Consider the following 24,547-nt stretch of genomic DNA (forward strand, 5'->3'; position numbering starts at 1 on the left):
TAGTCACATCATGCTCCTTAAAAACCATCGCCGGTTGGTGGGGACGGCAACTGTGGGCAGAACACTGACTGCCATTCTAGTGCCGGATGAATACCAACAGAACTGTGTTTACTGAAACACATGCATTAAGATGCTCAGAATGACACCATTCATAACTATACCCCCAAATGGAAACTGCCCAAATGACCAAAACAGGACAGTAATAACCCACTCGATGGAATACTCTACAGCAAGTGACAATGAACAAGCTTCAAATACATGCAGCACTACGGATGAATCTCAAACACACAATGTTGGGGAAAGCCAGACTCATAGAAGAACACAAAGGAGCACGTGCCATAGGAGTCCGGTGAGTACAGAACTGGGGGAAGCTAATCTATGCTGTTAGGCATCAGGCTAGAGGTTACTGTCGAAGGGGAAGGTAGCAAAGGGGGCAATAGGGGGGTTTTCCAACTGCTAGCTACGTGTATGTGTTTAGCCTGTGGGGGGGAATTATACTTGTGATCTGGTAAGTAGCTGCATGATACACTTCAACGAAAAGTGAAAACAAAACAAAACCATCAACTGCCCCCAATTAACTTGAACCAAAGGCAACTTTCACTGTGGCTCAGAAGCCCATTACACAATGGCTCTAACGCACCTTTCCTGCCTTTTCTCAACTCTTTTTCTCCCCCCCTCCATGAAATGCTGTGGGGAAAGAATCCATAGCATTGATCAAAGGGACCACACGATCCAAAAGAGGAAAAGACAAATCCTCTCCTTGCAGCAACCCAAAGGATCTCTGAAACTGAACTCTGTGACGCGCTTTGTTGTTTTCAGAAAGCCCCAGCCCCTCCCACCTTCCCCTGTGAGATTCCCCCGCTGTATGCAGGTCATGTCAGGTTGCCTCCACTACCAAGTCTCTGATCATCCTCCACCCCAAAACTCCCCCCCTCCCTCTCTCCCACAACTGTTTATCAGGGTCTGCTCTGATCCTTTGGTAAGCACCGAGCATGTGCAAATAAACAAAACCTCAAGGAGCTTTCGATCCAGGAGAGGGAAAACAGATGTATCCACGAATAACTTCAGGCAGCAAGAAGCATTGGGAGAAAGAGAGGTGGCCCGTAGCAGAGTTCCGGGTATACAGTGATTCCTTGCGGCTGGGAGAAATCTGGGCAGGCTTTGGGGAGGAGGTGACACAGCTTTGCATCACTGGAGCTGAGAGGGGAGGGCATTCTCAACAGAGGGGCAAAGGCTAGGGTCATAAAAGCTCTGGTGCTGTGCAGGCCAGAGCAGGTGTTGAGTCTAGAGCAGAGACATTATGAAGAGGTATGAGATGGGGTCAAAAGATTGGCTGCCAGGCTCTGAAATCTGAACTTGGGACGCTGTAGGCAACAGAGAGCCGCTGTAAAATTCTGAGCAGGGAACGATATGATCAGAGATGTGACTCCTTGTTACGTCAGATGGATGGAGATGGTCTGTTCCTCCTCGAAGGGTCTAAAACACATCGTTCTGCCTTTGCGGCACTGAACAGCCTCTTGCTTTGTAACGCGGTTCCCTGTGTGCTTCGTTTTTGTGCTCCCCACCGCTGGACTCAAGCTAGTGCAAGACAGAACTGGTTTTAGTGCCAGCATGCTGTCTCACACATGGTAGCACTCAGTAAATACTTACTTAACAAATCAATGTGCAATGTCTACCTAAAATGGTCTTTGAATGACTGAGGAAAGAAAGTGTGGGAAAATGGGAAAGAAAACCACACAGAGGCCATGACACAAATGAGCTGGACAGTTCAGGCGCTCCAGTCAACCTTAGGGTCCCAGGTCTACCTGTACACATTCACTCTTCCGAATGACTGACATCTGGAGGAAAACCCTACAATCACAAAGGAGAACGTTTAAAGTTACTTACGGCCCTTCGGGAAGTATATGTGGGGAGTGGTGTTCCTACCCTGTGCTCTTAAATAAACGTGGACTGTCAGTAGGAGGGTCCTCAGCATGAAAGGCACTATTCTATCAGGAGAGTCTGGTTAGAACTTAGCACCCAGACTGTGGCACCTGGGAATCCAGTGTCACCTGGGCCCTGCTTCCTTCCTGACGTCAGTGGCATCTAAGAAGGTAGGGAAAAGAGAAGATTGTTTGACCTCTCAGATCCCTGGGTTTCTTTATAAAGAGGGGATTTCTGGGACAGCAAATAGTCTGAATGCTGCAAAGAAAGGGGCTCTGCTTCCAAATCAAAAGAGAAAGAGAAATCACCCCAGGCACGGTGGGTCCCCCTGCACAGTACTGCTCATAATAAAGGCCACCGAGTGGCTTTTCTTTGCATATCATCATCTTTTACCTTTTGAAACTCTTCCAATTGTTATCACATCTCCCAGCCACCCTGTCATTAAATTCTCTGTCCAGCCAGTGTATGAGAAAACGGAGGCAAAAGGAAATCTGAGGACCTGCCCAAGGCCCCTGGGACTTGAAAACTCCAGGCACTGGGGCTCCTGACTCTGAGATAGCACCCCCCCCCCAAACTCCATCCCAGGCTCTCTGATCCTTTCCACCTGTTTGGGGCTCCAGGGTTTGGGGGAGTAGCTTTCACAGGGGGTGAGAACTCCAGAGGTGACCCAGCAATAAGGCCGACCCTCCTGGCAGGGGTGCCCACGTCGGTGTGAGCTTGGGGTGCATCTCTCGGGTTGGTCAGGGCCTGGGTGATGGAAAGGGGCTTTATCATGGCCCAGGGCAATTCAGGGGGAGCTGAACTGTGGAGGTCTGAGCAGCTGTGTGGCTTCCCCGGGGAAGGTGTGGGGAAAGAGAAGCACAACTTGGCAGCACCGTCAGCAACTGCACAGGCTGGGAAGCCACGTGCTGCGGAGGGTACACTGCTCTGTGCCTGGAATTGGCCCATTTTCTGGTCTGGTCTGGGTTTCCTTCCTTCTTAGTGCAAAGTCTCCAGCCAGTCAGGCGACACCCACGATGAGCCACCACTACTTGGTCTAGCCCTATTTGTGGAACCAGCTCCGGTATTTGCCTTTTATTATGTTCTTCCCCTTTTAAATAACAAAATGAATATGTTGAAACATTCAAATTGTATGCATGAGAACGGAACGAAAAGTTAAAACTCTTTCCTGCTAATTTCACTCCAGAGAGGTACCCACTGTGCATAGTCTTTTTCTTCTTTCCTTGCACACCTTCTTCTGGACTTCACACACATCCTACAAGCGCATATGGTTTTTTAAACAAATGGGATATTTACATATAGTTCTGCAAATTATGTTTTTTTCACTTAATAAATATATTATGAGCAACCAGCCTTGCTCATATGGAGGGTTGGTACATTTTTCTAATTTTCTTGTTTTGAGACACCTAAAATTTACAGAAAGAACACAAAGGGCAACATAAATATATGGGATTCATTTTTAGAAATTAGTCATTTCTGCAATTGCTCTCCTCCCCAATGGACTTCTCCCTAATCACCCTGGGAGTCACTGCAGGACCAACCTCAGAACATGCTGGGGAGGGGAAGACCCAGACCCCACCAAGTGCTATCTGCCTGCTGCAGGCCGTTCTGAGAGGCAGCCTGGGCACCAGCGCCCAGTGGCTAAGTTTACAGAATTGCCAGACTCCTCAACCAGCACCCACTCCCCTTGGACGGGCTCTCTGGGCTAGCTGCCGTCACAGGAGGAGTTGCAAATTCAGTGAAAGTGCAATGCTTTGCAATTGTTTCCCCTGCTGGAGATCCAGGGGCCAACGGTTTGCAAGGGCAGCGGTCTCATTTAAATAGGGAACTTGAGTTCCTTTCTCACCAGCACATTCTCCTGCAGATTCTGCCCCGGGGCCACCCACAAGCATGTGGCTAAGCCAGATAGCGGTCCCCTGTCCCAGGGGGAGTGGATGCCAATCCTCACTCAAAGCCTGCGACCCAAGCCCTGGTCTGAGCTGCTATCTGGACCAACCAGATGGTGAGGGACAGAGAGAATCCGGGGCAGCTAGAGAGAGCACCAAGGGGAAGAGCAGGTCTCTGCCCTTGAGTCAGGATCTGCAGAGAGAAAGAGGGAGGTGGGAGGGCGTGCCTCTGAGATGTGTTTTCCGAACATGGTGAAACAGCATTTTGGTTGTGGTCAGACCCCACAGGTAGCACATGTTTTGATTCGTTCTGCTACATTTAGAACATCGAGTACTTCTCTCTGTGCACAACACTCTTCTGGTCCTTTAGAGGCACCGACTGAATACCCACGAACACCCTGGCTGCGGGAGAGTGCCATTATATTTCCCTGTTAGACAGAAGGGGACAGTGAGGCAGAGAAGCTAAATAATTTGCCTAGGTAGTAGCAGACCCAGGATCTGAACACTTATCCCTCAGGCTACACGCCTCCCTGTGCGAGCTACGTTTCTCAAAACGAGTTTACAACTTAACAGGCATCCAAGGAAATAAGGTTTCAAGTCCCTTATATTTTGTAAAGTCCTCACTGGAACAAAGATAAGCAGGCTTCTAGCATGCAAGACTTCTAAAATGCATTTACGATTTGCAGGAGGCATATGGTTCGCAGTATTTCTTCCAATTATCTGAACGTAGAAATGTTTTCCTAGGAACATTTCATGAGATCAGTGTGTTCTGCTGACCACACTTGGAATAAACGCTACAAAGGGAGCTCTTAGAACAGAGCTTCAGTTCTGGCTCTTGCCATTTAAGGAACTTGGCGACTCTGGAACCTCAGCTTCCTCATTTGCAAAATGGGAGTAACAGCAGTTTGTACACTTCATGGAGCCGCTGAGAGGATTAAGTGCTCGAGCAAAGCTCTTAAAATGGTGCTGGGCTTGAAGCAGTCAATAAATGGCAGTTATGAAAATGAGGATCAAGAATACGGACTCATTTAAGAACAACAAGGGAATTATGAAAATCCTATTAAAAGTAACAGAGAACCCCCAGAAATACTATACTTTCTGAATGATGTTCACCAACAACAGTGCCTCCTGTCAGAAAAACCTGAGAAACGTCTGCACAAAGGACAATCCTGAAACACCGCAGACTGTATTCCCATTCCAAGGGAGGGAGGAACAAGGGAAAATATTTTCAAAAAGTCGTTCAGACAGTTTCCTTGGCAGAGAGGTTCTCTGATACTGCAACGGACGCAGACCAAGGACACCGGCCAATTTCCTGAGCACGCAAGCCCGCGGAGCGTCCTTCACAAGCCACGGAGCCAGGTGCCGGACCAGCCGTGTCAGGGGAAAGGACGCGGATGCACACTTTTTGGGGGGATCAATTCTCATAACTGAACTGAAAACGGCTTGGCACCAACAGGATGTCCTCCTGTTCCCGTCTCACCGAGTGACTCATGCATCTGCCATTTCGCTTGTAGCCACTGTGGGAGAACTCTGTGCAGGAACTCTGCCTCCACAAAAGGCGCCCCCTCCCTGCCTGATACAGCACCCCGCTTCCGGTCAGGCCTGCCAAACACGTGACCGTGGACAAACAACACATCAAAACATGCCCTCCCCGGGCCCCACCAAGCTGCCGTGGGAGACCGCTGCTCCCCGAAGCAAGCGTGGAAAGCAAGGGCAGAGCCCAAGGTCCCGGGACCCAGGGCACCTGGAGACATCTGCTCCGGTGGGCCAGCTCCGACACTGGACTTGCTTCCTGTTGTGCAACTATGTAAATGAACCTGTGCGGGCCAGCTGCACCGCGGGGCAGGGACCTGTGAGTAATGCAGCCACCGCGGCAGCCTCTCAGGGGGACTTGCTCAAGCAGCCCACAGGCTCGGACTTGGGAGGCCAACCCCAGGGGCGGGGGCCCCTCACAGGGTACCTCCTTTCGGGGGAACTGCCTATTAGTACAGACAGGCAGCGTCCTGGCAGGCACAGCCTGGGGAAGACAGGAACCCCGAGAATCAGGAGACAGGGTCTGAGTTGGAGGGTAATTCCAACCTAGGGGGCTGGACTCCGGGCTACACTCAGCTTAGTTTCTTTGGGTTCCTCAGAGGCCTCAGTTTCCCTATATGTAAGACAAGGGGGGAGCTGGTCTCTTTCTCCAGGGCCTCTGCAGACACCAAATGTGTGTGCTACCTAATGCCCACAGCAATACTGGAAAGGAAGTGTCTCCCTCCCCATCGACAAGAGAATCACTTGGTACATGATCTATAGCACATTAAAAATTTCACTTTCTGGAGCGCCTGGGTGGCTCAGTTGGAGAAGCCTCTGCCTTCAGCTCAGGTCAGGAGGGATGGAGTCCCGCATCGGGCTCCCTGCTCAGCGGGGAGCCTGTTTCTCCTTCTCCTTCTGCCTGCGGCTTGCCCGCGTGCGCGTGCTCTCTCTCTCTCTCCTTCTCTCTCTCTGTGTCAAATAAATAAATAAAATCTTTAAAAAAAAAATTCACTTTCTTTGACCCTTCTGGGACTATTTATTCTTTCACACTGCCAAATAGAATGTGTTTAGGCAATTGTGAGTGGATTCTGAAATTAGCGAAAGCAAACTCTAATTATAATTCTCATATTAAATCATTAGCAAAATAAATCACCAAAATAATTCCATGGCTAGATATGACTGATGTTCAAAGGCAATCCCTCAGTTATTGGTCTGCAAAAAGTTGGTGCTGAGAGACGGAATAGGAATAGTGGTGGTGAAGAGAGATTCTTACCCAGCTCACGGTCCATGGAGGCCCATTAATTAATTAGCTCCTTAATTTATTCAACTCACTTAATCCCACCCCTCTTCCCCTTCTGCATCAGTAAAACAAAGGGCTTGGATTAGATCCCCACTTCCCACCCATTTTAGTAAAAGGACTCCTTTTGATGGGCAAATGCTCACTGAACTCTCTCCCCTCCAAAGACAGTTGTTCTTTTGGAACCTATTAGTTATGAAAACACATAATGACAAAAAATAAACAGAAGTGCTGTTCTCTTATATTAATTGCAACTTCTCCCTACACGTGAATGATAACAGCGCACTGCTGTGCAAGGTATTTTTGATTCAGTTTATGTCAATGCGTGGCCCCTGCAAACATTCTGACCCTTGGCAATAAACTTTTGCATCAAATGGCCTCAAACGTTCCTTTCAGTGTCCAACTTTGATGTTATCTCATGCTAACTGTTTCTTAAGAAACTACACACCAGGTTTCTATTTTTTGTTGGGAATAATAAAGCAAATTTTCAGTCAACGATTTTGTTTGGCACTAAACCACATTCATTGTGCAACCGATGCATTTACTCATCAGACTCGAATGCCCGCACTGGGTATACAGAGGTGAGTAAAACACAGACGGTCGGTCACTGTCCTCCGAGACCTTTGGTCTACAGCAAGTCTTTCCCACAGACCAGAGCCCTCCACCTCTTTGTATCTCCAGCTTTAACCTCTCCCTGGGGGCTCTGGCTTCGACTATCCACCTGCCAGCCCAACATCTCCATTTGGATATCCACTGGACATGCATCTCAAACTTAACACCTGGAAGGTTACCTCCGGTTTCCTCCCCCTCCGCTTGCCAAAATCCTTCCTCCCTTGGCATTCCCCAATCCTCGAAATGGCAACATCATTTATCCAATGCTCAGGCCCCAAATGCTTGGAGCCATGCCGGTCTCCTGTCATATGCAGCAGTTAATCTCGGGAGCAAGTAGGCACCACCTACAAGAACACGCCCTGAACCCAGCAGCTTCCTATTGCTTCCATGTTCCCGGCATGGTCCAGCACACTCCCCTCTCCTCTGGACTCTCACATGGCCTTTTAGGGCCTTTCCCATTTCTCTCTTGCTGCCCTACAGCTTATTTTACAATCAGCAGCTACAGCAAAACATTCTAAATTTAATTTAATCCCATCACACTATTCTTTTTGCTCAAAACCCTTCGGTGGCTTCCCATAATTCCTGGAATAATTCCAGGGTCATAGCATGGTTTAGGAGACCCTAGATCCGGTTCCTGGACACTACTCCAGGCTTCTCTCCCACTCTCCCCTCTAATTCTTGTGGTCGGCTTGCTTTTTCCATAAATGTGCCAGGACTATTCCCACCTCAGGGCCTTAGGCATATGCTATTCCCCCTGCTTGGAATGCCCTTCCCTTAGATATGTATATGGGTTATCCTCTTTGCTTTATTCAGGTTTCTGCTCACATCCTTTTTCTCAGGAAGGCAGTCCTTGATTGTCCTGCTTGAAATAGCTACCACCCTACCCTACCTGTCACTCTCTTTCTCCTTACCCTGCTTCAGTTTTCTTCTGAACATGGATCACTGCCTGACATTATGATCTGTGTGGTTTTTTTTTTGCTTACCTCTGCCCCTAGAATCTGAGCTCCATGAGAGAGAGCTTTTTTTCCAACCTGGGCCAGTTCACCCTTAGTGCATACACCCAACTGGCCTGGTGTCCCACAGCCCAGAACTCACGGGCTCACAGAATCCTCCCACGCAGCCTCCTGAGGAGCTGGGACCACAGGCACACACCATCGCACCTGACAAGGTCTGTCTTTTTCAGTGCTGTTTGCCCAGCTCCTGGAACGGTGCCTCGTATGCATGTGTTGAATGAGTGACAGAATACCATAAATACCATTTACTGAGCGTGTGTCATGTGCCAGCTTCTGTTTTTACTTTATGTCTAACCCATACACCAACCTGACAAGGCGTATAATATTACAACCATTTCGCAAACGAGGAAACGCACTCAGAAGGTGTATGTGAGCTGCTTGCAGTCCCACAGCCACTGACTGGAAGAGGCACGGTTTGAACCTGGGTGTAAGTTGCAAATGTGAGATAAGAAAGCCGAGGAAATGGCAGTGTCTGGGTGGCTTGGTGACTCTGCTGGGTGGGCCTGCGGTTAGTGGGATGCTGACACTTCTGTGAGAAGGAGGTCACAGAAATTATTCTAGCAGCCACTGGAGAAAATCCTAAGTCCTAAATGGATGTGGTGGTGATGGTGGTATCAGGGAGCTCTGAAGCCCTTGCTGCCCTGTGGCTCAACCAGTCCTAGCCACCCTCGGGCTTTCACACAAGTCCAACCTTCCACCAGTTCCTGCTCATGTCGCCCCTTCCTCCCTTATTCATTAGGAGTTCTGGCTTTGCCCAACTCCAAACCCTGGTCTCTTGACCATGTGTGCGGTTCTCCTCAGGGCTGACGGACAGTTCTGAGGCAGGTGGAAGGTACCCAAGGGCGATGGGCAAGGTGCCCCAAAGGTAGAATGCCAGTCACCCCCAGCTTGGTGCTTGGGCTAAGGCAGTGCCACAGTGAGACACTCTGGGCAAGTCTAGGCCTCGGCTCATCAGGATCTGAAACCCCATCAGTGCCCTCAGAGGGGATCCTCTCCAGGAATGATCTGTGCTCGTCAAACTCAAAGAGACAGAGAAACCAGTGGGCTTGCTCCTGCTTGCACAGGGCAGCCCTCCCTGGGATCAGGTGCTTCAGAGAGAATGCCATGGGAGACACTGGGAGGCTGCCCAGGGAGCACATGGGTGAAGCAAAGAGCAAGGAGTAGAGATATGGCTCTGTTGGGCTGTGGTGAGGCCCGAAGGCCACACTGACCCACCTCTCCAGTGACCCAGATCCAGCAGATATCTGTCTGGACAACGCTCAGTAACCATCAACTGATTATTCTCCCTTCCGGACTCCAGGCAGATCACCTGCTTTCCAGTAACTCCAGGGGCCACGTTTCTGTTAATACTCAGTCAGGCCATGATTAGAATTCTGGGCCTAGCCCTTCCTGCTCTGAGATCCACTCCCTCAGGTGACATCAAGATGGTCCATCCCCTCCACTGTGTTTGGATTTTTGCCAGTTTGAGTCTCAGAAGCCCATCTCAATTCCAGGCTCTGGTGGAGAACAGAGGGAATCTCTCCACCCTCCTATCCACTGACCACCAACGTACAACAGAGTTGCCACACAGAGGCCAGCATGATCTTAATTTAACCTAAGTTCATCAGACACCTACTGTGTGCCAGGACCCACATGAGGTACCAGGGACAGAGCAGTGAGGGAAGGCTGGCATTACACTGACAAAAAGTGCTGTGGATGCTGGGAAATCACAGAGCAAAGGGACGCCAAGCGGCCATCAGGGATGGCCTTCCAGAAACGGTGTTTAAAATCTATGCCTTGGGGGACCTGGGTGGCTCCGTCGGTTAAGCGTCTGCCTTCGGCTCTGGTCATGAGATCGAGCCCTGCTTCATGAAGCTCAGGAGCCTGCTTCTCCCTCTGCCTGCCACTGCCCCTCTGCTCATGCTCTGTCTCTTGCCGTCTCTCAAATAAATAAATAAAATCTTAAACAAAAAAAAATCTATGCCTTCCAAGGAGAAGGCTGCTTCAGAGCTGTCTACTTGGAAAGTTAGAGATTTACTCCTAACGATCCCGCCGTTGCTAAGAACAGCCAGCAGACGAGTTTCCGTGGGAGGGAGGCGTTAGGTTTCCAGTCTCGCGCGCTGGAGCTCACCAGAGCTGGGCCTAAAGCAGACACGGAGAGCTGGGAGGGCCCAAGTCCGAACGGCCTGCTGAACCCAAGCCTAACGTGGCCATGAACGCCACCGAGAACCCAGAACAGCCGCGGGCAGTAGTTACCACTCTTCCAAAGCCACTTCTCAACCCTTTTCAAAATGCGTAAACAACAACAAAAAAATATGTTCCTATCTTTTGAACCAATAATTCTAACCCAGGAAGTTTATCCTAAGGAAATAATCCAAAGTAAAAGGCATGTGCGTAGAGATATTTACTGCAGTATTATTTGCTGAAAAATGAAGAAAAAAATAAAAATTCACAAAACATAAATGATGGTATGTCGGCAAGAGGGAGGATGCTCCACCGCTGAAGGTATAATTCTGAGGACTGCGCTGCTGTAGAACAATGTTTAGGGCATTACATTAAGGAAAACATTTGTACCTCTGCTATTCACAGGGTGTATAAAGATTATATATGCAGATGGACAAAGAGTGATTAGAACACAAAGAGGAAGTTGATTTGCCTAGACAAGGACTATGGATGCGCTTTTGCTATTGCTGCTTGAGCAATAAAACCAATGAAGACGATCACAAATAATATAATCAAGTCTCCCGTATTTCTTCCTCGCTCAGCGAGAGCAGAGGCGAATTACCGCCTGTGTGCCAAATCCCGTCTGTTGTCAATTTTTACAAGTAAAGTTTTATTGGCACCTGGACAGGCCCACTCGATTACCTATTACTCACGGCTGCTTTCACTGAACAATGGCAGGACTGAATGGTTGTGGCAGACCCTGCACGGTCCACAGAGCCTGAAAGAATGACTATCCGGCCATTTATAGGACGAGTCTGCCGCTCTCTGATCTAGAGCAAGGAAACATTATGGCTTCATGCAGAAGTCCATTACATATAGAACCTATCAGGTACTCTACAAATATGGACGAATAAACAGGGCATCACCTGTTTCGTACTTTCATCCACTAGATCTTAAAGCAAAAAGAATTAAAATGAACTACCTCCCCCAAATACTTCTCTCCACTGTTTGTTCCCATTTCAGCTCAGATATGAAGGTTATGCATTAATCATATAGCTTAGTATCTAATTTGGATCTTGGTCCATTTTTATAAAATACACACTGGGGAAAGGAGACAGAAAATGACTTCTAAAAGATTATTAGCGCTGAGAACTAAAAAGCATTTCTGATGATTTAAATGGTTTTTTGTTTGCTTGTTAAAGCTCTTTGGGCCTTTGGGAAGAATAAACAAGTCAAAATTCTTGGCTATTCCAAATGATTGCACACCTGGATTTCAAGGCCACTCCTTTTGTAAGGTCAGTGACATGTGCAGCCAACATGGACTTTTCATCCAAGCTGTTCGTATTGCCCTACAAAAATGCACTGACCCTGGAAGAAAGTTTACTGTATTCTAGCCGAAGTACCTACCAAGATGTTACCTGTGCTGTTAACCGCCTGGCATCTGTTTCCTTTGTTTGCAAAGAGGGGAAAGATGTGAGCCCAAGCTTGAGGGCCAACAGCTGGTTCTCAGATTTTGGAAGAGCTGGGATCACCCCCCAACAGGAACTTCACACCAAAGTCACAAATTGCTCTTTGATTCCCTCATTCTTAGAGTTTGTCACAATTAAACTAGCTGCTTGACATTAGAACAAGTTATTGAAAAAAACCACTGTGTTAGCTAAGGACAGACTCTAAAATCAAGGATGCAAACGCTAAGTCAAAACTCACAAACTGGCAGCTGGAGGCCTGGCGTTGGCCTGCAGACCTGTTTTATTTGGCCTGCAGAGAATTAGTTTAAAAAAAAAAAAGAAAAGAAAACACACAGTGCCAACATTTAGAAATCGAGAGTTTTCATATAAAAATCCAGATATCTGGCTTGTTTACAGAGAACACATTCCCATATGCTGGCTGAGCTGGGGCTATGGAGCAGACAGGTGCTCCTGGGGTACACGGGTCTCCCTCCCTGCTGCACTGTCCTGGCCTGAGTCCTTCAGCATCTGAGTTTTTGACCACAGGGTAAAAGATCTTCTGGAAAGTTGCTCCAATGTGTCAAGCAGGTGGTGGGACCAATGACAAGCTTAGGAATCAAAAACTTCCATGTCCCGAGATAACGTCAGTTCTTTCTCCTTCTCCTCTTACAGGCCGCACGAATGAAGGATAAGTGGCCAGACACAGATTCTCCAACAGCCCTTCACAAATCACGTGAATACAGGCAGTCACGAACAGACTCCTTCACAACAACACCCATTAATATCAAGAAACATTTTATCCTTATGACCCCAGTCTCTGTGTATGACCCCTGACTCCTCCCCAACTTCCCAATCTTTATTCATTTATTAAGTACGTGCTGGGTTTCTTCTGGAGGCAAGCCACTCTACTACATACTCACAGGGAATCTAGGAATTCTGTGGTCCCAAGGATTTGGTAAGCTCGGCTGAGAAGAAAACACCCACACAGATCAAAGAGGTCCTTCCTCCTGACAGCTCTAACTCTGTGCCAGGCACCGTGCTCAGAGCTGTCGTCCTCACACTGCCAGGAGATGAGGAGGAGGATTACCTCAAAAGAGGAAGACATTTTAGAGCCTAAATGACAGAGTCCAAAGGAGCTGAAGAAAAAGAAGAAAAACAGTATAGAACAGTGTATCCAAAGTCACAGACAAAATAGAAATATTTTTGGTTATAAAGTCACTACTCCTCAGTGAAAGAATGCTAGCAAATTACCATGTGATCGGTCTCAATGTACACGAGTGCTATTTTCCACTCTTTGGAACATTCAGTAATTTTTGGTGGTCACACACATATACTTTTTAATAATAATAATAGCTAATGTTTATTTTAATGTTTGTTAGAAAAAGATAATTACACACCAGACCAATGGTTTTCTGGATGATATTGAAGAAATCCAGGCAAGAAATGGGCAGAACACATGAACAGACATTTCTCCAAAGGCGACATACAAACGGCCAACAGACACATGAAAAAATGTTCAAAATCACTCAGCATCAGGGAAATACAAATCAAAACCACAAAGAGATACCACCTCATGCCGGTCAGAATGGCTAAAATTAACAAGCCAGGAAACAAGAGATGTTGATAAGGATGTGGAGAATGGGGAATCCTCTTACACTATTGGTGGGAATGCAAACTGGGGCAGCTGCTCTGGGGAACAGTGTGGAGGTCCCTCAAAAAGTTAAAAATTGAGCTACCCTATGACCCAGGCGTTGCACTACTAGGTATTTATCCAAAGGATACAAACATAGTGATTCAAAGGGGCACATACACCCCAATGTTTATAGCAGCAATGTCCACAATAGCCAAACTATGGAAAGAGCCCAGATGTCCATCAACAGATGAATGGAAAACGAAGATGTGGTCTATATACACAATGGAATATTACTCAGCAATCTCAAAGAATGAAATCTTGCCATTTGCAATGACGTGGATGGAACCAGAGGGTATTAATGCTAAGCGAAATAAATCAGTCAGAGAAAGACAAATACTGTATGATTTCACTCATATGTGGAATTTAAGAAACAAAACAGATGAATATAGGGGAAGGGAAGGAAAAATAAAATTAGATGAAAACAGAGAAGGGAGCAAAACTTAAGAGACTCTTAGCTATAGGAAACAAACTGAGGGTTGCTGGAGGGGAGGTGGGTGGGGGAAGGGGTAACTAAATTGGGTGATGGGCATTTAGGAGGCCACTTGACGAAATGAGCACTGGGTGTATATGTGACTGATGAACCACTAAATTCTACCCCTGAAACTAATCACACAGTATATATTAACTAAACTGAATTTAAATAAAAAAATTTTTTTAAAAAGAGGCTAACTTAAAACCTGAGTTAACTTGAAATAGATTTAAAGAAAAACAGTAAACATATGATATTAGATGCTATACAGGTATGATAAATACTGTGACGGTATGCAAAATACTTGTGTTTTACTCATTAGGAGAGTACAGACATAAGCTGTCTACTTATTAATCAGAAGAACAAAGGTCTCCCATTGTGAAGGGCAAAATTCAGAACACTGCTGGATTCGCTAAGGATAGAGTCTCTGGCTGGTGCTACGACTAAAGCCACTTTCCAGGGTCTGAAGGACGGAAGGAGGAGGGGAAGCTGGGCAAACACAAAATGCTGTCCAGTATTTCAGGAATCTGAATCTGGGATTCTCGGCATTAACATTCAGTATGTATTGTACCAGCACCTGAAGCAGAAGCAAGGTGCTCCTTGCCACGGCCAGCCGGGTAGGCCACCACTCTCAAAACACGGTTACAGACAGCAAAACGCAACACATTTTTGCTAGCATAATAATGATAACTGCACCTAATTCCACGGCACGAACATTTCTGTCCAGCAGTTGTGAGACTTTGTCTTTGCTGCCGGCACAGCCCGAGGCAGCGGCAGGAGCGTGATCCCTCCCTACGGGTCGGCTGGATTCCGTGGGGAGGATGACAGGCCAGAAGGGCCCTGGATAGAAGCACCCAGCAAGGTGAGGCCCCGGGGAAAGAAGACAGTTTAGGTTTACGCCTATCTACCTGTGTTTGAATTTGCTTCTTGACCCTGCCACCAAAACAAACACCAAAAAGACAAAAACAAAACAAACAAAAAACAACAAAAAATCCAAACAAATGGAAACCCCCCCAAAACCATTTAAATTTAAAACTTACATTTTAAAACTTCAGAAAACTCAAAGAGCAATTGATAAAGAGGACTGCAATGCTTCTGGCAGCAGGAGCTAAGTTATGAAGCAGGCCCGTCATCTCGCTTTCTTTGCAAGTACTGCTCCCTGGGAGACTTGGGAACATCAGTTGGATGCTACATAATTTTCTGGAAATGTATCGAGATAGAGAAAATGGTATTTACCTATAAGTAGAATACTGAAAATGGCTAGTATGCTAATACTGTAATAAGCCACTGCAGGTGTGCTAGTGTAAGAAGGGAGGAAGTCCCAAAAGACAGTGCTTGACTGATGAGACCACTACTTAGGATAAGCTCAGCGGTATGGACTGGGCACAGGCACTACGTACCAGGCACTGTGCTAAATGCTATGCAACAACTAAGTTACTTCACCGTCACACTAACCCTATGGGGGCACCTACTATCATCCTCACTTGACAGAGGGAGAAACTAAGGCACAAAGAAATTAAGTAAATTGGAGCTAGCAAGCATCACAGTGCTGGGATCCCACCCTAGGCAGATAAGCTCCAAACCTTTGCTCTTAAATGCAGGTCCCTCAGCTGCATTCTGAGCAAGATGGCTCCAGGTTAAGCAGCAGGGGTTTTGAACTGCCAACTCAAAATTCTCAGGGTGTCGGAGGAAAGGCAACAGCTACCCAGGGTGTTTCCTCTGCCCTAGGCCTCAGGTCATACTCAGGCACCTCTTCAACTCATTGATTTTCAGATATATAAAGCACGTTCTTGAAAAGGGATGCCAATTTGGAAAATGCAGAGAGCCTGCATATCATAGTGCAGCTTTACAGAAATGGATGGAGACAAGGCTCAGGTCCAGAAGCATGACTGTGACGCCACTACCCACCTACCGGCTGAGAGGACTCAGGTGTTTTTGTGAGGGGCTCTGTAAATACAATCTCTTTTCATCGTCACCACAGCCCAATGAACCATGCATTAGTCCCATTTTACAGATGGGAAGCATGATGCCCAGAAAGGTTCAATCATTTGTGCCAAATCCCACTCCTACTTAGGGGTAGATCTGGGATTTGAACCTAGGCTTCTCCAGTTCCAAATCTTCTGTCCCTCCTAGCATATTGCCTAAGGGAATATGTGATCCCATTTAGCAGCCCAGAGTAGTGGCTAAGTTCACAGATGGGAGCCAGGCTGTCTGGCCTTGACCAGTTTTGCCACCTCTGAGGTATGTGACTGACGGCAAGTCACTTATTATCTCTGTGCCTCTTTCTTCATCTGCAAGATGTGGGTAACGACTGCACCTCTCAGTTTGCTACTGAGGAGTGAATGAGTTAATATTTGTAAAGTGTTCAGAACAGTGCTCGGCACATAGTAAATATTACATAAATGCTGTAAATAAATAAAATACACGTCTCTGTTATGTGGGCATCTACACACAGCTGATAAGCCAAGCAGGGGGCAATGGATATGTCATCGGTGGAAGAGAGATCTAAATCTGCTCTCCCAGTGGCCAAGCAAGCCCATCATGGACACTGGCTGTGGGACCCAGCAGGCTTTTGATCTGAACTGAACTGAAAGGATCCATTTGGAGTAGAGTTCTAGGCTTTAGTCCCAGATCTGACAGGAGTTAGCTGTGTGATTTGGAGAAGGCACCGTATTCTTCTGGGCCCCATTTCGTCCTGTGTTAAAACCGCCAGGCCCATCATGACCAGGACACGTGGGTTCTGGTTCTTTCACATAGGAATTTGGGACAAATGGCTTCATTTCTTTGAATTTTTAATTTTCTCTCCTCGAAGATGAAGGAAATGGTACCTGTCCCCCTTATGTCATGGGGTTAGCGAAAGGGTACCTGTCCCCCTTATGTCATGGGGTTAGCGAAAAAGAAAAAGAAAGCAAATTTGAGAGCCCCTCGGCAAGGACTGTTCTAGAACAGCATCTCCTATATCTGGGTAACAGGTAGACAATAAATAAATATTTGTGGAAATGACTCGATCACTTACCATGGTCTGGAATAACCCCCTTATTACTTGTCTCTCTGTCCCCTTAGAATCTAAGGTCTCTGAAGACAGGATACCTCTGTCTGTATCCCTTTACTTGGTAAAAAGTAACCACTTCCATATTTATTGATTGAACTTGTGGAATGTAGTAACACATGAACCAATGACTTTAAAGTAGCATAAAAAGCAAAAAACCAAAAAACAGCCAAAACGGACCTGAAGATTTTAATTAAAGCCCGAAGTACAGAGAAACAGAAGGTTAGATATGCAGGTATAAAGCTCTCCTGTATCACCTGACTCCTCTGAATTCTTTTCTTTGGGGAAATGGTTTGGTTGAGGAAGGGCAGAGTTAAGATGCTATAAAGTGGCTAAATTAACATACTCAGCAGGCACACTGACTTTCTAAAGCTGAATACCAACTGGGATAATTAAAGGCCAGAGCCTTCTCCTTCTTTAAAAATTGACTCCCCTATAAACTACCTGCTGACAAAGGCATAATTAAGTGGACTCCTGTAAGAATACACAAGGAAACTTTTCTCCTCCATTCTTAATTAAAAAAAAAAAAAAGTTTCCATTTCCCCCCAAGCTCAATGAGCACTCAAATGCATGATAACTAAAAGGAAGGTTACAAAACACTTTTTGTTTTCTTTTTCTTTCTTTCTTTCTTTCTTTCTTTCTTTCTTTCTTTCTTTCTTTCTTTCTTTCTCTCTCTCTCTTTCTTCTTCTTCTTCTCCTTCTTCTTCTTTTTTTTAATTAGGCCTGCAACATCCTTTCTTCCCAGTTACCAATTCGTCAGAGGTCTGGAAGTGGCTTGGACTGCAGAAGGCATCCGGAGGGAGGCAGCTACCCAGAGGAGGAGGTCACCCCAGCTCTTTGCTGAGGGATGGAGAAATGCCCAGGAGCCTCCTCCATGACTGTCCGTCTGTGAGGCCTAAAATAAAATGTTTTTTTTTTTTTACACTGTTCTAAAAATAGGAGTTTGGCTTAAATCCACCAGTTGGTGTTTTGATTTTTATATTATGTGCAAAAAAATCATGCTTAACCTGGTGAGTACTGGTAAGTAATTCAGAGAGATTACAATTTCATTTTGCTCTCAAAGTTCTAAAACATTTATTGTTTCAGAATCTGGGGAAAGGTGAAAGGAGGTAAAAGGAAGGTTGGTGATAATGATGTGGAAGGCTTAAACTCCAATTCGAAAGCAAAAGGCCAGTAGACATCCTTAAAGCAAGTAATATTTTAAAAGTTTTCTTGGTGCAGGGGGCAGATGTTAGAAGGAGCTATAATTCAATAATTTACTCAAAATAAATGGAAGAAAGACTGCTGAGTTTCAACTTATATCTTTCCTGATGTCACTTCTGGAACCGACCTTTATGCACACAAAACTGGAAATAATTTCTAACAGGTAGCTTTAAAAGCACAAATAATTTTCTGAGTGTTGAGTGGTCCAAGACTTGGTCTTTGGGATAAGACTTTTAAGATCTCCCTCATTAAACGCCAATCATAATGTATTTCAAGAAAGGTGGGCTGTTACTGCATCTTAATTAATGAAGATTAATTTAGCAAGAAACGGGGGCTAGTCTTAAAATAAGGCTTTCATTGGACGGGAGTGAGGGGAGTGGGGAGTGCTGTAAGAAGCAAGTATGAATGCTATCTGCTTCTGGAAAGACCAAAGTACCTTCAACAATTGATTTCGCTTGTGAATTCTGGCAACAGTTTCAGCTAATCTCTAGAGTATAAAGATTTGGAATTTTGTGTGTGTGGGTAGCATCATGCGTGACCCATGAAAGCCACCATCTCTTCTCCCCCTCTCCCCGGAACAAACACCCACAAACCGACCGGGATGCTCTGAAGGTTAAACTGGCTAGTTCAATTGTCCAGGAATGTACGCTATGCAAACAATGTCGGCTCCCTGTGCCAAGGCAGAGATACCAGGGGACTTGAGGCCACTGGCCAGGAGGAGAAGGATGGTGGGGCATAGCTCTATTCACTGGGGTAGAATGGGAACCCGCAGAGAGCGGCTGCAATGTTTCACTATCCTAATCTGCAAAAGACAAATAGTTACAGAACTTGCTGTATTAAAACCAGAGACTGTTGTTCTGCAGAGGGGAGGGCGGGCAGGAATGAAGAGCCTTCCTTTTAGGGAAAAAAAGGGCGGGGGAGTGGGTGGGGAGAGAACCTGCAAAGTGGACTACACTTCACTTTTTAAAGGATTCTTCTGCTTGCAAAATGGTTCTTTTGAAGAGGGAAAGTCCTGGGTATTTAAGAGTTTGGTTAAAGATCAATAAAGAAATCCCTGGCTTTTTCAGATGCTTGTGGCAGAGAAACTAGTGTCAGGAGGCAGGCTGCCAATCAAAGATCAATCGTCTGATAGGAAAGTCAGAGAGGCCCAGCAAGGGTACCTTAGGCTTCTGGGAAGATGGAGTTTACTTTGCAAAAATCTCCTCTGTGCATTTATTTTTTTCTTCTTTGGAGAAATACAAGTGATGTGGGATCTTCAATGGAGGCAGCAAGAAGGGGGCAGGAAGCAGAATGGGGGGGGGGTGCGGGCAGCAAGACAAGAGGGTGGAGGAAGGCCCGCAGCATCTCTCCGTGGGGTGGCGGGTGTTTTGCTTGCACCCTCTCAGAGTTCCTGAAATAATTAACATGCGCTGCCATTCTTGTTTTTCTGGTGGTGATTTCATCCAGTCGTTGTAGAAACTCAGAATTAAATGTCACGGTTTTGTCTTCTGGAAAGCAAAACTCTCCTCCAAACAAGACAGCTCTGCATGCCCCTGAGAGCACGTGAGATCTGAAATGTTTGCAGAGTGCTAATCATTAACACACTGCTTCTGAAGGCAGGACAGCCTCTTTCTTTGCTGACTGTCTCGTTTCCTTCTATTGGGTCCTGCCCTGTCACTAGTTTACTTTCTGTTTCTCCCACTCGTTTCCATGCATCCTTCCGTAAGGCACGCACGCGAAGTCCCGAAGAGCCTCTCCCTCTCTGCCGGCCAGCTCAACACTTCCCTCACTAACCCTCCTTTTTCAGAATAAATTCCTCTCTGACTTATTTTTCCAACGCCTCTCCCTCTTCTCACCCCCCTCCCCCCGGGGGTGTGTGTGTGTGTGGGAAGCTCTCCTCCTTCCCAAGTAACACAGGAGAATGAAGTACCAGTAAGATCTGTAAGAAACTGTAAATAAAAATGCGTCCGAGAGGAGGAAGAGCTGTAAATGTGGAGGCAGCCAGACCTGGGTCTGCATCCTGGCTTTGTCCTTGAGCAGTGAGGCTTTGGACAGGTCACTTCACTTCCCTGAACCTCAGCTGCCTGGTCTGCCAGATGGAAAGAATAATGTAAAAACCCCTCCAGGGCTCTAAGGGGAATTAAATGACACGAAGCATACGTGCTTCCAGTTCCTACAGCACAGGAAACACTGCACGCATGTGTGCTTTCTTCTCACCACTACGACTGTGGTTATCACGTAAACTCTTTGGATAGGAATGTCACCTCCCCTCTTCCCCCAGTGTCCAAGGAGTAACAAGGACTCGGTGCTTCTCGAAACTACAGCACGGTACCATAAGGAAGGCTCGGATGCCACTGCAGACTGATGGCAGCCCCTGGGAAGCACCTCTCAGACGCAGCATGCAGCACAGAACAAGGGGGCTCTTTGCAGGCGTTTCCAATCACAACGCGGTGCTTGCTCTGGACACCTTACTGGCAGCCCAGCCTCAGCCACATCGTCTCCCCACAGGCTACCAGCATTCCCAGGAGGAGGCAGCCAAGCCCCAGACTCAGGAATTTACAGCCAACTTGCTGCACCCCCCCCCGCCCACGTCTCTTCCCACTTTTGCTCAGTCTTGAGAAAAATGAAAAGCAATAGCTTCTCACGAATAAGGCAAGGGCTCTGCCTGCCGTGAGTCACCAGTTAAGGCCTGTCCCATTTGTAGACTCTCCCAGAAAATGACACAAAACACACAAAGTCGGGTTCCACATCTCAGGCTGATTCACGAGGGTGTGCTTCAGAGCTGGAACTTTGGGGATGGGAGGCTCACCACAGCCTAGCCTGCCAAGAGCCTCTCTTCCAAAAAAAAGAAAAAAGAAAGAAAAGGAAAGAAAAGAAAAGAAAGAAAACTGTCTGAACCTTTCCTAATAAGGTAATGCCACATGCCATTTGTGGTTTCGAATTGCTCAGCACTCTGGGATCATATGACACTCACTGCCCTTGCTTGGAGCTTGTGTGAGGCTCTCCAGGAAGACTTTGGTGTGCCTCGGGGGGATTACAAATGAATGGGGAACATGCTCTGCCGAGGAACCCCACATTCTCCTGATTAGCCACGCTGCCTCGCATCCCTCCTTCCTGCCGCCCCCTGCAGGCCTCTCGCTTTGGAGACCCGGGCGTCAAAGCGCTCAGGTTGCTTTGCAGGCATGTCTTCTCCTTCCCTGACTCGGTACAAGCTTCTTGAGGGCAGAAACGCTCCTTTATTCTTTTGTCTCACCCTGCTATGCTTATCACAGCGTAAGCCACCCAGCGGTTACTCAATAAATGCTCGAGGACCGGCCAGTGCTGAGAATTTTACAGATCAGTAGGTGATCACTTTATACCCTTAACTCTCCAACTTATAAATCAGCAGGATTTCAAAAGCTGGCTTCAAAGGAGGTTCTTAGGGAGCATATTTTCCCATAGAAACAGCGGTATAACTGGGGGGTTAGGTTTCCAGGCCCACTCATTTCTCAGAATATCCCGACCATATTTATACACCCTCTTATTGAGCCAGACTCACATCAGACCTGCAGACCATGTGCAGAACAGACTTCAGTTCTTTCCATTAACTTTAATGATTCATTTTAGTTACAGCATCAGTGATTTGCACAGATTTCTTTCCCCTCTTACTAGATGCATCTCCCTATTTTAGGACACTGTACGTAGGTAATGATCTATACATCAGATACTTTAAAAATAACATTAAGACAGAGTTATTTTTCTTCATCATTTAAAAAAAGGTACATGTACGTTTGTTTTTCCTTCCGTATTAAAATACTTTTCAACAGTTTGTAACTACAATTATTATTTGGGCCACCCAGGACTTTTCCAAACATTTTATACACATGCATGCACACATCCTTATATACCCATTCATATTAATCTATTTCCAAAAGAGATTTGTAGTAAAAATCACAACCTCCATGACTGGCCATTTATATTTTTGTTACATGCACACATATATATGCATTAAAATATTTATTTGCCACTAAATAAATCAATGACATTAGCCTTTAAAGTAAAATCTACAGTTGTTCAAAAGTAAGGCAGAGTCTGTAAGAGACTTTCTTGCTGGGACATAGGGAGAACGTTTCATGGTCTGCCTCTAGGAATGATGCTATATGTACAGAAAAAAGCTTTCTGTGCCTCAGAGAGGAGGACAAACTCCATCAGCTGCCTGGCCCATGGTGAGGACAGCCTGTGGCCTCGCTGGCCAGTCTCCTTCAGAGCCCGCAGTATGGCCACTCCAGAGAAGCACCGTTTCCTGCCCAGGGTGGGGCCTTCCAGCAGGTCAGGGCTGCTGTGTTTGGGACCATGAGTACCAAAGTTTACGTGCACCCAAATACCTGCTGTTGCACCTGCTCCCTTTACTGGCTCCCTGGACATTTGGGTCAACTAAATGGTTTTACCTTGGCCCTTGTTCCCCATTCAAAAGCATCCCCCAAAAGATAAGCCTACATATATTCCACCTGAAGAGCAAGATATCTCCTGTCTCTCTAAGACTGACAGAAAGAATTAACCCGTGGATGACCCTAGAAGTGGGAAAACCAGAACAGCAAGTAGGACGATCTTGCAAATGTAACGTGCTAAACACATGCACGAAACGTACCTCACTCTGTCTTCTGGAGTTCATGGTGGCCTTTCTAACCCGAATCAGCATTTAGCACAGCAAAACAGAGATGTCAGGTTAATGACCGTGAAGCATGACAAGTACCAGTGCATTTGTATCGCAGCTGTCTTTCAACAAGTTACTGCCAAGATACAAGTAACTGCCATTTCTTCTCCACCCCGCTGCATGGCGTCTGGTGGTAACTCATTATGGCCCATCCTTGAGTGACTGGGCTGACCCTTTAATGGGAAGCTCTGAATAATGGACATTCTCGTTAGCCGCCCCTTTCTCCTATCGGCTCTTACAGAAAAACTCACCTTTACCCTCCCACCATTGGGAGAAATACAATTTAATCAATATAGCAATTAATTACCCTATATTCACCTTTCCTTGGTGTTTCAGGATGCTGCTCTGATTCTTGCTCTGATCGGTGACAAGAGGACCGCTGTCTAGTATAGCAAATATAAAAGACTGGGCTGAACATACTTAGATCCCAACAGACAACTTTGAAGTATGATTACTTACTTTCAAAAATTTCACACATGAACAGAGCATTGTTGTCTCTGAAAAATGTGAAGTGCACAGGGGTGGAGTTCATAGGTTTTATGTAGTCAGATCCCAGTTATTTGAGCTATTATTCTAATTTAAGGATGGCAGATGTGAGGCATGTATGCGGCCTCTTCCCCCTCCTGTGCCCACGGCAGACATCACTAATGGATCACAGCATTCTTTCTTGTTGGGCGCAGACATGTTAATTAATAGCACTTTTCAACACCTGGCTCCAATCAACTGTGGGCAGTGTATATGTTGAAAACAATTAGCTACTCCAGTTCAACTGACTTCAAACACCTTAAGTTATGTAAATGTATGCAACTGACGGTTGACTGAGGTATCATTACTTTCTTAGCAATGTTCTGATTTCTCTTTATTCTCAGCTGGTCCCGTGACTAATCTAGCTACAAATATTAGCTATCACCCATTGCCTTTACTATGTGCCAGGCAGCCATTAGTCAGTGCTAACTTATATCCCTATGTCCTTACAAAAGTCCCAAGGCAGAGAAGGGTAGCGTAAATCCAATCTGTATTACAGCTTCTAGCAACTTTCTCTGGTGACTCCCAGGCTGAATTAGTGGCCTCCTTTTGGTGTCCTCCAGGGCCACCACTGCACTGACCTCATTGTACCACAATGGCAAATTCATGCAACTGACTTCCCTACTCAATGAAGACAAGACCCACGTCTTACTCATCTTTGAATGCCCTACACCTGGAACATAGCTGTGTCCATCGTAGGTGTTCAGTGCATATGTTGCAAGAATTTTTTTTTTCAAAGCCCCTGTTTTCAAACACTCGCAGAGCTTCAACTCAGGCAGGTGCTACAGTGAACAGAGGAGCTGGGAGCACTGCTACCAGGGGAGGGAGGTCATTTATATCATAAAGCAAGGTGTGCTGGTCAGGTCGGGCCAGGCAGAACTGAGGTAGGGTCAGGGTGGCCCCCAGTGGGCTTGTATAAGTCTGCCCTTGGCCCAGCCCGTGGCCCCCACTTCCTCCCTGCTGAGCGCTGAAAGTGCCATGCTCACTCCCTTGCTCACAGCTCTTTATTTGCCTTCAGGCTTCACTGTTTTTTGTTTTGTTTTGTTTTGTTTTTCTTTCTCTGCCCAGCACACTGGATTGTGTTCTCCCCGGTTGCACAA

The 24,547-nt window shown here is 46.4% G+C and overlaps 1 protein-coding gene across 14 annotated transcripts in view; it reads right to left on the minus strand.

Annotated features, from left to right (window-relative positions):
- GNG12 (G protein subunit gamma 12) overlaps positions 1 to 24,547 on the minus strand; it is a 125,106-nt gene that overhangs the window by 24,599 nt on the left and 75,960 nt on the right. For 2 of the 14 annotated variants that reach the window (XM_034653657.1, XM_034653659.1), the window contains exon 3: positions 15,043 to 15,198. The exons of 11 other annotated variants lie outside the window; for them this stretch is intronic. In XM_034653657.1, the coding sequence (XP_034509548.1) occupies positions 15,187 to 15,198 (12 nt within the window). In that variant the 3' untranslated portion in view covers positions 15,043 to 15,186. Of the gene's footprint in view, positions 1 to 15,038; positions 15,199 to 24,547 lie in introns of those variants that run through there. One more of the 14 variants, XM_034653667.1, reaches the window with a different exon arrangement.

Source organism: Ailuropoda melanoleuca, chromosome 2 (assembly GCF_002007445.2).
Source record: "Ailuropoda melanoleuca isolate Jingjing chromosome 2, ASM200744v2, whole genome shotgun sequence".
In the NCBI taxonomy this organism is placed as follows: Eukaryota; Metazoa; Chordata; class Mammalia; order Carnivora; family Ursidae; genus Ailuropoda; species Ailuropoda melanoleuca.